This window comes from Eptesicus fuscus, chromosome 7 (assembly GCF_027574615.1).
Source record: "Eptesicus fuscus isolate TK198812 chromosome 7, DD_ASM_mEF_20220401, whole genome shotgun sequence".
Taxonomy (NCBI): domain Eukaryota; kingdom Metazoa; phylum Chordata; class Mammalia; order Chiroptera; family Vespertilionidae; genus Eptesicus; species Eptesicus fuscus.
In genome coordinates, this window is record NC_072479.1 from 64,589,595 (window position 1) to 64,605,327 (window position 15,733).

The 15,733-nt window shown below is 40.2% G+C and overlaps 1 protein-coding gene across 1 annotated transcript in view; it reads left to right on the forward strand.

The window, feature by feature from the left end:
- Window positions 1-15,733, forward strand: part of ADAMTS20 (ADAM metallopeptidase with thrombospondin type 1 motif 20) — a 176,770-nt gene that overhangs the window by 133,031 nt on the left and 28,006 nt on the right. Inside the window, exons 30-31 of the mRNA XM_054718477.1 lie at window positions 9,618-9,791; window positions 9,865-10,035. Coding sequence (XP_054574452.1) covers window positions 9,618-9,791; window positions 9,865-10,035 — 345 coding nt within the window. The remainder of the gene's footprint in view (window positions 1-9,617; window positions 9,792-9,864; window positions 10,036-15,733) is intronic.

A 15,733-nucleotide genomic window follows, 5' to 3' on the forward strand; every position in this document is an offset into this window, starting at 1 on the left:
CTAGTGAGGTTACTGATGATCAAAATATTGTTCCAGGTACCTTAACAGGAAATACATAGGATGAGGTATTTAGTAACTGCCTTGTTTCCACACCAAAGTCTTGGGTTTGAGCTAATGTTGAATCTTGGAAAAGAGAATGTTAAGTTCCAGAGGAATTTTAACTGGAGGTTGAAAGTTAAGTGACAGAACTGGGTGCCCAGCCCTAACTAAGACTAGAATCACACACACTTGGAAAAAACTCAGCAAAAAATGAAGCTGGTACACAGCTGGCATCCCGGCTGAGAACTCAATTTAAAAAAGAAGGATGAGCAATTCCTGCCCTGGCATACTCGGGGAAGTAAGCTCAAAAATCTAAATTGGGGGAGGCAGACCTTTCAGCATGGTTGTCAAGAAAAGACCAGCTTGGGAAAGGTAAGAGTCAAGGCCACGAATGAAGTTAGAAACTTTAACTAGAACAACTGTCCGAGGCCTGATTCCAATGCGTTTGGGCTTTCAACTCAGCCTCTGGCTGCTCTCAGCGGTACGTTAGAGTGCTTGCCCATTCCTTAACGGGCCTAGTCCTGCAACAGGAAAAAGAAACCAATTGTCTGCTGATGGAGCTTCCTTGTCTCTGTCTGATGTTGGAACTCTATTAGAAAAATAGGGGTTCCCCTGGACTTCTAAGTCATCACCATCTACTCTATGGGTTCAGAGCCTTGGCGCAGGACGCCGGGTTTTGAGTGCCGCGGTGTCAAAGTGTTGTCACTGAATTAAAGAAAAAACACACCCAAATGCAGTGAGCATCTCAGGTTCCTTTGTAGGAGAGGCAGCCTCAGTCACTGAGAAATGGGGTTAACGTTTGACTGAAAAGTATGGGCAGACACACCTCTATTTTTTAATCCCTCAGAGCATACATTCTCAAGCATTTGCTTCTACAGGTAACTTTAGTTAAGGAAATAACACCATTCTTAATGGTTTAGCAGAGGCCATGATTTAAAAGATCTTCTACTAACCTGTTATATTTAGTGAATGCCACTACTACCTATTAAGTCACTTAAGAAAGAAATACCACACCATCTGCCTCCTTTTCCCTTGACCCCACAGTTAGTCACTCAACAGGTTCTCTCATTTCTATCCAGGTAACTCTTGTATCTTCCTTGTGACCACCCCTATCTAGTTCACCCTAATCTATTCCCAAATGTACAATGGTCTCCTTGCACATATCTTTGCCATTATTTACTTGCATATAGTGTGAGCTTTAGAAGAACTCGGATGTGACCATGTCACTTGGTATCGTCTATGACTTACCCTTGTCTTCAGAGGGTGAATCTAAAGCCTAACCCAGTGATGGTGAACCTATGACACGCCTGTCAGCACTGACACGCGTAGCCATTTCTGATGACACGCGGCCGCATGCCGAGGATGAAACATTTGCTGCTCCTGAGGATGAAACATTTGCGACTAGAGTCTTGGAGTTAGTTTTTTCCTCAAAGTGACACACTACCCGAGTTATGCTCAGTTTTTTGGCGAAGTTTGACACACCAAGCTCAAAAGGTTGCCCATCACTGGCCTAACCCATGCCTACTTCTCCTGCATTGTCCTGGGCCACTGAACCTTGGACATCAATGGATATCTTGTTCACTAAGCACTTCGCTGAGTATCTAGCTTAATACTCTGGCTTTGAATACCACAGTTTAGTTGCAAAAAGGACTTGCCACCTCATAATTTATTAGTTATATTTGTCATATTGTGATTTTGCTTGAAGTGGGGGTTTGCCTTTCTTTATCTGGACCGTGATGTGGCAGAATAATGGCAAAGAAGCTCCCACAGAAGGTGGAGCAGAGTTAAGGCACTGAATTCAGTTTGGGGCAGATACCTCCCAATTCAGACATTAGGCAGGAGCTGCTGGGGATGGGAGCAGAAGTGAGAGAGACTTTTTGCTTCTTCTTCCCCACCAGCATTCCTGTAGATCTCCCAGATTCTGCAGCTGCTGGGGTTGGTACTCAGGAGGGACCCTTTCTGACTCTTGACCTCCAACCCCGCAACAGTAAATCAATCGTCAGTGCTAACACATTGGCCTTGGCCTACATCAAGTATGACATTCTGTAGGATTCCCTAAAGGAGCATGTTTCAGGGGTTTCTAAGATACAGCTAGGAATAGTCAGCGACCATAGAACACGGATGGTCTTGTACAGACCCCGCTTTCTTCTCTTTGAGTTGGTTTTCCTCACCACAGAAATTAGCTGCAGATGCCCACACAGTCTCCACATCTCTGCCAGAAACAAATGACCACTTGTGAAGCCACTGGCTTTTGATTTATGCTATAAAAAGCACCCACATGAAGCCAATTAACAATTGCAGGCTGTCATTGCACTACATATAATAATGTCCAACAGAAGTGTAATTTCAGAGGTAGTTAGGAGATAATCACTGGTTGCTACTTGGTTCTGACTGCATACATTGTAACAGAGCTTTAATACAATCGCTCACTGTAAAATAATTTTATTTTATTACTATTTTACATTATACCTCAAATGGAGAGACTCATTCGGCAAATTGTGACCAGACATGGGCTCAAATGAGTTTTGATGTAACACCTTTATTCAGTGCTTGATATCATTTTTTTAATGAAAGGATTTAGTAATACACTTTAATCTCTGCTGCTAAACAGGAACAAACATTGCTATCCCAGGGCCATTTGTCCTCTGGGTCCAGATGTATACCTTTAGAGGAAAATTAAATACTACAATTCTTTTTTTTTTAAAAACATATACCCCTCCCCCTTCTGGAACCAAAAAGATTTTTGCCAGGGTTCTTGTCCCAGCATTACAAAGGGTTCAGCAATCTGGAGAAAGGCTGTGCGTAGATGATTAAGTAGGAGTCCAAAGACAAAAGATAATTTTGAAAGACATTGGGGGTCAGAGGAGCTTCAGCTAAAGGAGCTAAAGACTCTCTTGTCTCAGGACCCCTTGCTTTTTTAAAAAATATATATATTTTATTGATTTTTTACAGAGAGGAAGGGAGAGGAATAGAGAGTTAGAAACATTGATGAGAGAGAAACATCGATCAGCTGCCTCCTGCACACCTCCTACTGGGGATGTGCCCACAACCCAGGTACATGCCCTTGACCGGAATCGAACCTGGGACCCCTCAGTCCACAGGCCGATGCTCTATCCACTGAGCCAAACCAGTCAGGGCAAGGACCCCTTGCTTTTTATTAATACAATTTGTCCTAAGGCAAGGTGGAGATAATACACTTAAAAGGGTAGGGTACAGAAGCATTGTCAGATTGGGGTATAGCCTACAGCTGTTCAGGTGTTTGGCCAACAGGAGGCAATAACATGTAGATTAAGATGCCCTGCCCGGATCTGGCAGCAAATGATTATCCTATTCAGGTTTGGGGGAGATGCTTTTTAGCAGTTCCAACAAATGATTACATATGTGACTCAGCCCTTGTTGAGCCCCCAAGCTTCATCAACCTTTTGATAAAACTCTTGTAATTATGACATGCTGGAATTGGCTTCTGGCAGATTTTCCCCCACTTAATTTTACCTATTTGGGAATACCAGCTTCACTTATAAATTCAAGTGTTTAAGGCTAGAATGGTGCTAGATTCTTCATTGTCTCATGCCTCATCTACTTAGTTCAGTGCCATCCAATGTAATCTTTTTAATTGAATTGATTAGTGTTACATTGGTTAATAAAATTATATAGGTTTCAGGTTATAGTTCTATAATATATCATCTGTACTTTGTATTGTGTTCACCACCCCAAATTATGTTTTTTTTGCATCACCATTATCCCCCTTCTATCTCCCCTCACCCCATTTTCCTCTGGTAATCACCATACTTTTGTCTGTCTACGAGTTTTGTTTTTTTCCCATCCAATGTAATTTTTTTATGTAAAAAAGAAATCTAGAATTCTACCTCCCCTTGATGATGGCAAACCTGCTGGAAATCTATAAAGATACATGAAAAAAATCTCACTGACTACCTACCAAATACCCTACTGAATCTAGAGCCACATGACATCAGCCACTTACCTGGGTCCCCTTCTGAGACCAATCATTGTCTTTCTAGTATTTTAAGATCAGAGCTGGAACTAAAATCTCACAGATCTGCTGGCCAGTGCGCTTCTTTCCCAAAGCCCCTCATTTGAAAAATAAAAACAAAAACAAAAACCTATATGCTAAATGCTAGCATGTTTAAGTGATTTTTGTATTTTTGTAATTTCATATTTTCTATATTTCCAACATATATAAATTCTTATATTTCAAAATTTTCTGTTGTATACATATTATGTCTCCTATAGTCTGAAAAGATAGTAGATATTTCTTAAAGCCCCACATCCCCTGACCAAGAGCTTAGAACCTTTCATCTCTACACCTGGGTTTAGTGTTGTTACCAGTGAATACAGGCAGCAGCAGAGGATGGGGAGGATGTGTGTTTGCTCAGGGGCTGGGTGAATGACCCGTACCTCTCAGTCATTTCTAGCTAGTGCCAACAATTCTGTTTTTGTATTTCTATGCTGCCTGTAACTTTCTTTATCATCTTGATTGAAACTTAAGAAGGCCTTTCTTTGACTGGGCTGAGATGACTAACACTGTTTAGCTTGAGGCATGTCTCAAGAAACTGTTCAAGGCAGAAATAAGAAAGAGGGAAAAATGGGACTAAGAATGGAGCAGAAAGGGACAGTCATTTCCTTACATTGTGTGAGAAACCTCTGTGTTTCTCACAACCTAGGTATCCTTGCATTGATTATGCAGATGAGGAAAATACAGCTTAAGAGGTTAACTAGCTTGTGCAGGTCACAAGCCAGGAAATGGGGGAGTGGGGGGGGCATTTAAACACAGGTCTATTTGAACTTTCCTTACTGTAGTTGCTGTCATAATTATTAAATTATTATCAGTATACATAACTCATTCTTTATTTCCTTGGCAACATATTGCCCCTCTCACAAGGGCACCTGAAGTCAACAATTGCAGACTGTTACTGCATTCAACAGAAATTTAATTTCTGTGCTATGCTGACTTCATTGCATGCTATTTATGTTAAAAGTCTGTATTTGTTCTGTTGGTAAGGGGGAAAGATTCCAGACAGTGGGTAAAAGTTTAAAGAATATTTCAGCTCCATATAAGTGAGTATTTGCTAACATTAGAATTACCCAAAAATGGAATAACAGCGTTCATGATATTGTGAACATACCCAGACTGAGGCTATAGAATTATGTGTGGTTTTGATGGTCATTTATTCACTACAAGTATAAAAGGGATTTTAGAATTGAAGAGAAATTAGGATTAGATATTCCTAGAGTCTTTTCTAACTCAAAATGCTCTACCACTGCTACATTATTGATACATTTAAAATAAGCCATAGTTACAAATAACCAACTATAATAAAACCAAAATCTTATTCCATTAATAAGAAATTATAATGTATCAAGAGCAAATATTTGCATTTTAAGTAACCTTATTAAACAGAGTGAGTCAGCCTCAATGTGTCTGTTTTTGCAATGCATGTTCTAACATCTCTTTACCTCTGCTCTATAATATAGCTACATTAACTACAGTACCTGTGGATGGGATAAAATTCACCTTCTCCACTTCCACTGTCAAGTATTTAAAGTGCTAGAATTTGCAATGTTACAGTATATCTGTGTATAAATAGGATAGTTAGCTGGTTTTTCCTGTCTGAATTTAGTTATACAGTGTTGGTGAGTTAGTGCATTCCCATCAATTATTTGTGTTATACTTGTAACAATAGCCTCACACTGGCTTCATATGTGTTGCCTAGATTTAAAAAAAAAATGTTAAATGCTTATAAATATATAGTTTTATAAAGCTACTGAGTAAGGGTGCATATTTTGGGGTTAGAGATGTACCTTTGGAGGTTCTTCTAGTAAGTGACTTAAGAGTGGCTGATCTTATCTTCCCAGCTTGATGCAGGAGAAATGGGCTGGGCAAAGGCAGGAAGTTGTGTTTTAGAAATGTTGAATTTCAGGTGCCTTTGACATATCCATATAGAAAATTCATGAAAATTCTGGTAAATACATAAAAAGTTTTTGTAAACATATCTATAATAACAAAAGGGTAATATGCTAATTAGACCGGACAGCTGAACGACCTTCCAGACGTCCTCCCAGATGACCTTCTGGATGAAGTTGCGGCTGTGAAGGCTGAGCCCCTTGCACGAATTTTGTGCATTGGGCCTCTAGTGAACATCCTACCTAATAATAGACAAATATGCAAATGGACCATACCTCCGACACACCCACAAGCCACGCCCACTATCCAATCAGAGCGAGTATGCAAATTAACCCAACCAAGATGGCTACAGCCACAGAGAGCAAGGTTTCCTAGGTAACAGAGGAAGCTAAGCTTTCTACCTGCACTTGCCAGGCCTAAGCCTCCACTCAAGCTACAAAGTTTCAATTATAGAAGGTAAACAAATTCAAACAAATGGTGGCAGAATGGAGCTTGAGAGAGCAGGCCAGGGTTGCAAAGCTTTCTGCACACCCTGGCCAGGCCCACCCGCTTAAGGCAACAAAGTTTCAATTATAACCCCAACAGAAATGACTGCCGGCCGCAGAGGGAGCCCCAGGCTTGGCTCCGCTCCAGGCTACAAAGTTTCAATTGTAGAAGGAAAGTAAATTCCAGATACCAGGGCCTCCGCTTGCATTGCCAGGGAGCATGGCCAGCCTGCAAACCACCACAGGCCCCCCTCACTCAGGCCACCCCATGCCCCAAGGGAACCCCACCCTGATCAGGGACACCCTTCAGGGCAAACCAGCTGACCCCCACCCCTGTACCAGGCCTCTATCCTATCTAATAAAAGAGTAATATGCAGATTGATCATCACTGCAACACACAATATAGCTGCCCCTATATGGTCAAAGATCCTGCCCCCATGTGGACACAAGATGGCTACCACAAGATGGCCAGCAGGAGAGGGAAGGTGGGAGGCACCCGGCCTGCAAGGGAGGGCAGTTGAGAAGGACCAGGCCTGCAAGGGAGGGCAGTTGGAGGTGATCAACCCTGCAGGAGAGGGCAGTTAGGGGTGACCAGGCTGGCAGAGGAGGGAAGTTGGGGGCAAACAGGCTGGCAGCAGAGTGGTCAGGGGGTGATCAGGCTGGCAGGCAGAAGCAGTTAGGGGCAATCAGGAAGGCAGGCAGGCAAGCAGTTGAGAGCCAGCAGTCCTGGATTGTGAGAGGGATGTCCCATATTGGAGAGGGTACAGGCTGGGCTGAGGGACAATCACCCTCCGTGCACGAATTTCGTGCACCGGGCCTCTAGTACTAGTATAAATGTAAAGCTCAGAATATGATCAGGGTTGAAGAGAACAGCCTTAGAAATTGTTGGTGCATAGAAGAAATTGCTCAGAGCGAGTTCAGCATGTATAGAGGCGAGTTATAAAAAGAACCTTGAAATATGCTAACGTTTCAGGGCTGAAGAGAGAAAACAGTTAGTTAAGAACTCTGAGAAGGTGCAATCTCAGAAGAGGAGAGTGAACTCTGGGACCAGAGGGATTTCAATCCCAGAAGCCAGCACGGTTCATGGCGCTGCAGAAAGTGGTCAGTGGTGCTGCAAGTGTCAGGGAGAGTAAGGAAAGATTTGAAAAGTTCTTATTGGGTTTGGCAATTAGGGTTACTGATGAGATCAGGCTAAGCAGTATTTCATGTAAGCCCTAAATGATATGTTCAAATCTAAAATTGCATAAATTCACTCTTTTATACTCCTATCTCTAAAAAAAACCCTGAAAAACAAATGTTATTTGTTTATTCCAAGCAGTAGTCCATTTTGTTTCCTTTCAGGGAAGTGGACTCTCAATAGCAGTTACCCATGGTCTGCAGGGGGTTTTTCTAAATGCATGCTGTGATGGAAGGGGCAATAAATCATTGTGGTTTGTTGAATTATAGAAAATTATATTGTCTGATAGGACTTATTGCTAAGCTGTTTTGTGAACTATTTTTTCCAGGTTTGTTTTTTTTTTTCCAGGTTTAGAGGCAGGAAGTTTTCCAAATGTAATTTCCATTTCTGAAATTATCTCTGGAAAATGTTTGCAGGAGTCTTATTTGTGGACTAATCATTTTCACAAGAGGTTCAGATAAGCTAACCTACATACAGATTTTTTAGTCTACTTGATATGGTGCCCCGCACAAAGCACAGATTTCGTTACTATTGCCTCCATAGAAAGGAGATGTATGTTTTTTTGTGAAAAGATTCAATGAGTTGGCACAATTCGCCTGCCTAAGCATAAAATGAAAGTCAATATAAGTATGTAGACATACATCATATTCTCCATAGGTTAAAAATTACAAATTATCTTTCTAGTCTGTTTCTGCTTTATACATACAAGATAGAAAACAATTTTAAAGAGCCGTTAGAATAAAAATGCTGCACAGTCTGTGAGAGGAATTTGAGTTTACCAGGTGATCTAAATCCTTAGCTTTTGTGGGATTTTAATGTTCATTTATGGTAAAACCATATACTGCAGATATATATTTACTGTTGTGGGAAAATTTACTTACTCTGGAACCCCTACAGATATAGAGAATTTAATGAAGAACCTGTTGTTGTTTTTTACCCTTGTAATATCAGATCAGTCCCCAAATATTACTCAGTCCCCAAATTATCACTCAATGTGACTTTCAGTCCCTTCTGGAATAACAAGGAGTAGCTATAAAAAAAATCCAAACTCACAAGTTAAATATCACCGGATATTCTCCACACTTTACTAATGTTGGCATCCCAGTGTGGTTATGGTCCACCTCTGTTGTTATATAAACCGGCATCCTAGAGCTGAAAGAGCCCTGAGAGTTACCAGTTCTGTCCTTTTCTCCTGGGGGCAGCCCGGTGAGAGCTCAGAGTCTGGGAAAGAACTGAGCTTGCACCTGCTTCTCCGATAACCGGAAGCAGCAGTTCAGGCAAGTGACTAACACCTAACACCTCTGTGTCTGCCGTCCTCAGCCCGGGTACCTCCATCGTAGAGCTGTTGCCAGGAATAAATGTCTGGGAAGTGTTCTATGACATTTTACAAATAACACAAAATCTTCATTGTATAGATCAGAAAAATAAGGCCAGGAGTGATAATGACAAGTTTGTCTCAGTTTATGTTTATACAGCCAGGTTCTTAAAACCTGTCCATTAAAATATAATCATGAACCACCAAATTAGCAAATTATTGGATCCCCAAAATGTAGAAGGTACTGCAGCTATAAAGATGAATATAACACAATCTTGGAAATGACTGTTTCTTTCAGGGAGGTTATGCAGACAGTGTAAGGAATTAAGTGATGTGAAAAAACAATGTAGATTAATTTTGTGTGATTTTATAGATCTTATAGATATTAAGTAGGAAGAGAGTGTTATTAATTGGGCTGGATTGTCTTGTAGAACCTGTTGTAGTTTCCAGAAGACTTGAGTAGATATTGCAAAATAAAATCTATTTGCCTATTCCTATAGATGCTTCACACCAGACAGTCTTAAACATACTTACTGCATGTATTTTCTGTCTAATACATGATATAACATCAAGCTATGTTTAAATGAAGCAAGAAAATATGTCATGGCACATTTTGCTTTTTTTACATAGTTTAATGTTTGTTAGTGAATTGTTCAAGTCGTTTGGGCTTCTTTGCAGTGCTCCGTGACCTGTGGCCCTGGAGTTGAGCAAAGGGATGTGTACTGCAGACTGAGAGGCATTGGGCCGGTGGCTGAAGAAATGTGTGACCAGTCCACCCGGCCTCATTCGCAGAGGCAGTGCTGGCGTCAGGACTGCATACAGTCCCAGTGGGTGGCAGGAGAGTGGTCGGATGTGAGTATCGACCAGTCAGGTTTCAAAGACACTGCATAAAGGCATGTTACTCATTTCGTCATTGTATTTCTAGTGTTTAACATCATGTAAAATGAAGGAGACGCATCGGCAAGTGCAGTGCATCGACGCACAAAACATTCAAGTGAATGAAAGTTTCTGTGACCCTTCAACCAGACCTCTTTCCATCAAAAAGTGCAAGAACCTTCCTTGCAAGTACATTGTGGTAACAGGAGACTCATCTCAGGTAAGACAAAGAATTTTGTTCTTGGAAAAAACACCTGAGTCTAACATTTGACGCAATTGAAACTGAGTCTAAATTGGAATATGGGGGCAGATAACAGTATCCATATTAATCTAAAGAATAAAGCCACCAACAGTTGGATATGCAAATAGAATAAGAGCAATATGGATATTAAACTCAGTGCAGTTCCAGTGTCAATTAGTGCCTTGAAATCAACTACCAGGAACAGTTTGGCAAACTTGCCCTGCAGAGTTGCCTGCTTTTTATTTTTTTAATTTTCTTTCTTTCTTTCTTTCTTTCTTTCTTTCTTTCTTTCTTTCTTTCTTTCTTTCTTTTCTTTTCTTTCTTTCTTTTCTTTTCTTTCTTTCCTTCCTTCCTTCCTTCCTTCCTTCCTTCCTTCCTTCCTTCCTCTTTCTTTCTTGTTTTTTCTTTTTTTCTTTTTTTTTAAAATTTAAATTCTTTATTGCTTAAAGTATTACCTAAGTCTCCTTTTTCCTCCATTGACCTCTCCCCAGCCACTCCCACCCCCCACACATGCCCTCACACCCCGCCATCTGTGTCCATTGCTTACTCATATGCATGCATACAAGTCCTTTGGTTGATCCCTTAACCCCTCACACCCTCCCCACCCCTTCTACACTGCTGTAAAAAAAGAGGGAGTTCTTACCATTTGCATCAGCATGGATGGACCTGGAGAGCATTATGCTAAGTGACTAAGCCAGTCAGAAAAAGATAAATATCACATGATCTCACTCATTTGTGGAATATAGTGAACAACATAAACTGATTAACAAAAATAGAACCAGAGTCATAGATGCATTGAACAGACTACCCAACCTATGAGGGAAGGCAGAAGAGTTGCCTGCTTTTTAAAAACAGCTTTTTAGAGAATTGTTGACACTATTACAGATGTCCCCTTCTTCTCCCCTTTCTCCACAACCCAGCCCTCACCCCCCATCCCAGCCTTCACCCCATTGTTGTCTGTGTCTATGAGCTATGCTTAAATGCATAAAAACAGCTTTATTATGGTATAACTGACAAACAATAAGCTGCATATATTTAAAGTGTTCAGATTGATAAGTTTTGATGTATGGATACAGCTACACCCATAAAGCCATTACCATATTTAAAATAAACAGCATCTCCATCACTACCCAAAATTTCCTTGTTTTGCTTTGCAATTCCTCCCTCCTCTCCTCCTCTCCCTTCCCCATCCCTAATCTTATTTTCATTGAAATTATCCATTACCGTATTAATTTACATTCTTGAGTTTTATATAATGGAAGCATACAGTACGTACTGTTTTTGTCTAATGCCTCATAAGTATTTGGAGATTCAGTCAGTTTGTATGTATCAATAATTCATTTCATTTTGTTATTGAATAATATCTCACTGTATGGATATCTTTATGTTCACTAAACTTTTCTTCTGTGATGTCTGATTTGCCATTATTCCCCATAAATCTATTTTTCATCTCAGATAGTATAAACTTCATCTTTAGAAATTTGATTTCAGCTTTTTTTTTATATCTTCCATGTCTACTTAACTTTTGAACATACTGGAGTTACTAATAATTGTTTAATGTCTTTCTCTGCTAATTCTAACATCTTTGTGTGTGCATTTATAAGGGAATTTTAATATAGTCACAAGTTTGTGAAACCATTACCATTGTCTAATGCTAGAATATTTTGTCACCCATAAAAGAATCTCCATACCCATTAGAAGTCACTCCACATTTTCTCCTTTCCCCAACCCCAGACAACCAGTTTTTTTACTCTCTGGATTTGCCTGTTCTGTACCTTTCATATAAATGGAATCATACAATATGTGACCTTTTGTATCTGGCTTCTTTCACTTAGCATGATATTGTTAAGTTTTAGCATATATCAGTAATTCATTCCTTTTTATGAATGAATAATATGCTATTGTAAAACTATGATACATTTTGTCCATTCATTCAGTATGTGATGGACATTTAGGTTGGCTTACTTTTTTAAAAAAATAAATCTTTATTGTTCATATTATTACATTATTACAGTTGTTCCTCTTTTTTCCCCCCATGGCTCCCCTCCACCTGGTTCCCACCCCACCCCCACCTTCTGCCCTTACCGCACCCCCCACTGTCCTCATCCTATAGGTGTACGATTTTTGTCCAGTCTCTTCCTGCACCCCCACACCACCTTCTCCCGAGCATTGTCAGTCCACTCCCTTTCTATGCCCCTGATTCTATTATATTCACCAGTTTATTCTGTTCATCAGACTTTTTATTCACTGGATTTTTAGATTCACTTGTTGATAGATAGGTATTTGTTGTCACTTTGTTGTTCATAATTTTTATCTTTACCTTTTTCTTCTTCTTAAAGAATACCCTTCAGCATTTCATATAATACTGGTTTGGCGGTGATGAACTCCTTTAGCTTTTTCTTATCTGTGAAGCTCTTTATCTGACCTTCAATTCTAAATGATAGCTTTGCTGAGTAGAGTAATCTTGGTTGTAGGTTCTTGATATTCATCACTTTGAATATTTCTTGCCACTCCCGTCTGGCCTGCATAGTTTCTGTTGAGAAATCAACTGACATTCGTATGGGTACTCCCTTGTAGGTAACTAACTGTTTTTCTCTTGCTGCTTTCAAGATTCTCTCTTTGTCTTTTGCCCTTGGCATTTTAATTATGAAGTGTCTTGGTGTGGTCCTCTTTGGATTCCTCTTGTTTGTGGTTCTCTGTGCTTCCTGGACTTGTAAGTCTATTTCTTTCACCAGGTAGGGTAGATTTTCTGTCATTATTTCTTCAAATAGGTTTTCAACATCTTGCTCTCTCTCTTCTTCTGGCACCCCCATAATTCGAATGTTGGTACACTTGAAGTTGTCCCAAAGGCTCCTTACACTATTTTCATATTTTTGGATTCTTTTTCCTTTTTGCTTTTCTGGTTGGGTGTTTTTTGCTTCTTTGTATTTCAGATCTTTGACTTGATTCGTGGGATCCTCTAGTCTGCTGTTGGATCTCTGTATATTATTCTTTATTTCAGTCAGTGTATGCTTAATTTCTAGTTGATCCTTTTTCATATCCTTGAGGGTCTCACTAAATTTCTCGGAGGTTTCTAGAAGATTCTTGAGTAACCGTATAACCGTGGTTTTGAACTCTATATCCAGTAGTTAGCTTTCCTCCATTTCTTTCATTTGTGACCTGTTTCTTTGTCTCTGCATTTTGGCTGCTTCCCTGTTTTGATAGAGTGGCTTTGTGTGCTAGGTGTGCTATAGGGCCCAGTGGCTCAGCCTCCCCAATTACCTGAGGTGGACACTCTTGGTGCACCCTTTTGTGGGCTGTGTGCACAATCTTGTTGTAGTTAAGCCTTGATTGTTGTTGGTATCACTGGGAGGAATTGACCTCCAAGCCAATTGGCTGTGAGGATCAGTTGTGTCTACGATGGGAGAACTTCTGTACTGGAGACACCCTTATGGGGCAAGACTTGCTTCAGTTGGGCTTTGGCAATCACTGAGTTTGCCCCCTGAGTGTGTCTCTTATGGATCTGAAAAGTTGTAATCTGGATGGTCTTACTCTGACCACTGGGTACACTGGCTCTTGGATCTCCAAGGAGGTGCAAAGCCAGCCACTGCCTGAGGCTACCCAGCAGGAGCTACAGAGAGATCTGCAGATTCCTCCTCTTTGTTTGGGGTTTGGAGGTGCCCAGATGAGACCCAGTTGTGAAGCAATGCAAGCTGCTGTCGAGCCTTGGGCCTTCTTTTGGAGGCTCTGGGGCTCTCTGACCCAGCTTCAGTAGGTTAGGTTTCAGATTGCAAAGGGACAGGCCATTTATATGCAAAAGCCTCTGCGCACAGCTTGGGTGGGGTTGTAAATTGGGAGGGACGGGGTCTCAGGGAATCACCAGGGCAGAGAAAACAGCAATGGCTGACCGTCAGCCCTGCCCCAAAGAGGTTCCCAGGTCTCTGTGTCTTGTGGCACCATACAAGAACAATGATTGCTGCAAGCACCTCTGAGAGAAATCTGCCCTCGTGTTCCGGCCCAATGCCAGACAGTCCAATTTCTCCCCGTATGAGTCTGGGTCCCCAGAGTCTCACCTGGAACTGGAGATGAGAGCAGTCGGGAGCTTGTGTCTCCCTCCCAATCAAAAAAGACAACAGTGTACTCAGTTGCCAGCCCCTTTCCTCACGAGCCTCCATACCTCCGCATTTCACTTCCATACCTCTGCACCTCCTTCGAGTCTCAGTGTTCTTTTCTCTTTCTTTCTAGTTGTATAATTTCCACTCCTTTAGCCTTCCCATGGTTCTGGATGATATCTGTTTTGTCTTTTAGTTGTAGTTTTGAAGTGGTTGGTTGTGTGAGGCAGCAATTTCAGGTGTTTACCTATGCCGGCATCTTGGTTTCCTCTCCCAGCCCCCTAAGTTGGCTTACTTTTTGACTATGATGAATAATGCTGTTAACACTTGTGTACAAGTTTTTGTATGGACATATGTTTTTAATTCTCTTGGGCATATAGCTAGAAGTAGAATTCCTGAATATTGTAACTCTGTTTAATATTTTGAGGAAATTCCAATCTGTTTTTCACAATTGTTGCACCATTTTGCATTCCCACCAGAAATGTATGAGGATTCCGATTTCTCCATATCCTCATCAACACTTGTTATGGTCCATCATTTTGAATATACACATCCTAGTGGGTATGAATGGAATCTCATTGCATATTTGAATTTCATTTCTCTAGTGACTAATAATGTTGAGCATTTTATTGTGCTTTGTAGCTATTTCTATATCTTCTTTGGAGAAATACCTATTCAAATCCTTTGCCCATTTTTAAATGGGGTGATTCATCTTTTTATTGTTGAATTATAATTCTTTATAGACTTTTGAGTACCAAGTTTTATAAGTTATATGATTTGCAAATATTTTCTCCCATTCTGTGTGGGTTGTGTTTCACTCTCTTGATAGTGCACAAACTTGCTTCATTTTGATGAAGTCAATTTTACCTGTTGTTTTGGTTGCTTGTATTTAGGTATTATATCTAAAAAGACCCTAAAAAACTATTGACTATCTAAGGCCACAATTCATGCCTATATTTTATTCTAAGAATTTTGTAATTTTAGCTCTTATTTTTAGGTCTTTGATACATTTCAAATTAAGTTTTGTATAGGTTGTGAGGTGGGGTCCAACTTAATCCTTTGCATGTGGCTACCCCATTGTTCCAACTCAATTTGTGGAAAAGATTGGTCTTTCCTCATTGAATTATCTTGGCATACTTATAAAAAAAAATAGGTCATAAATGTATCGGTTTATTTCTGAACTCAGTTCTATTGCCTAATCTATGTCTCTATCCTTATATCATACCATAGTCTTGGTTACTATAATTTTACAGTCAGTTTTGAAACCAGGAAGTGTGCGGGGACTAACTTTGTTCTTCCTTTTCAAAATTATTTGGTTATTCTGTGTTCCCTACATTTCCTTATGAATTTTAGGATCAACTTGTCATATTCTGTATAAAAGCCAGCTGGGATTTTGTTAGAGATTGCAATGAACCCTGATGAATATGAGGAATATTGCCATCTAAATTAGTCTTACAATCCATGAATGTGAGATTTCTTTCCACATATTTAGGTATTATTAATTTATTTCAAGAATGTTTTAGTTTTAAGTGTACATGTGAACTTCCACTTCTTTTGTTAAATTTATTCCTAAAATTTTTATTAAT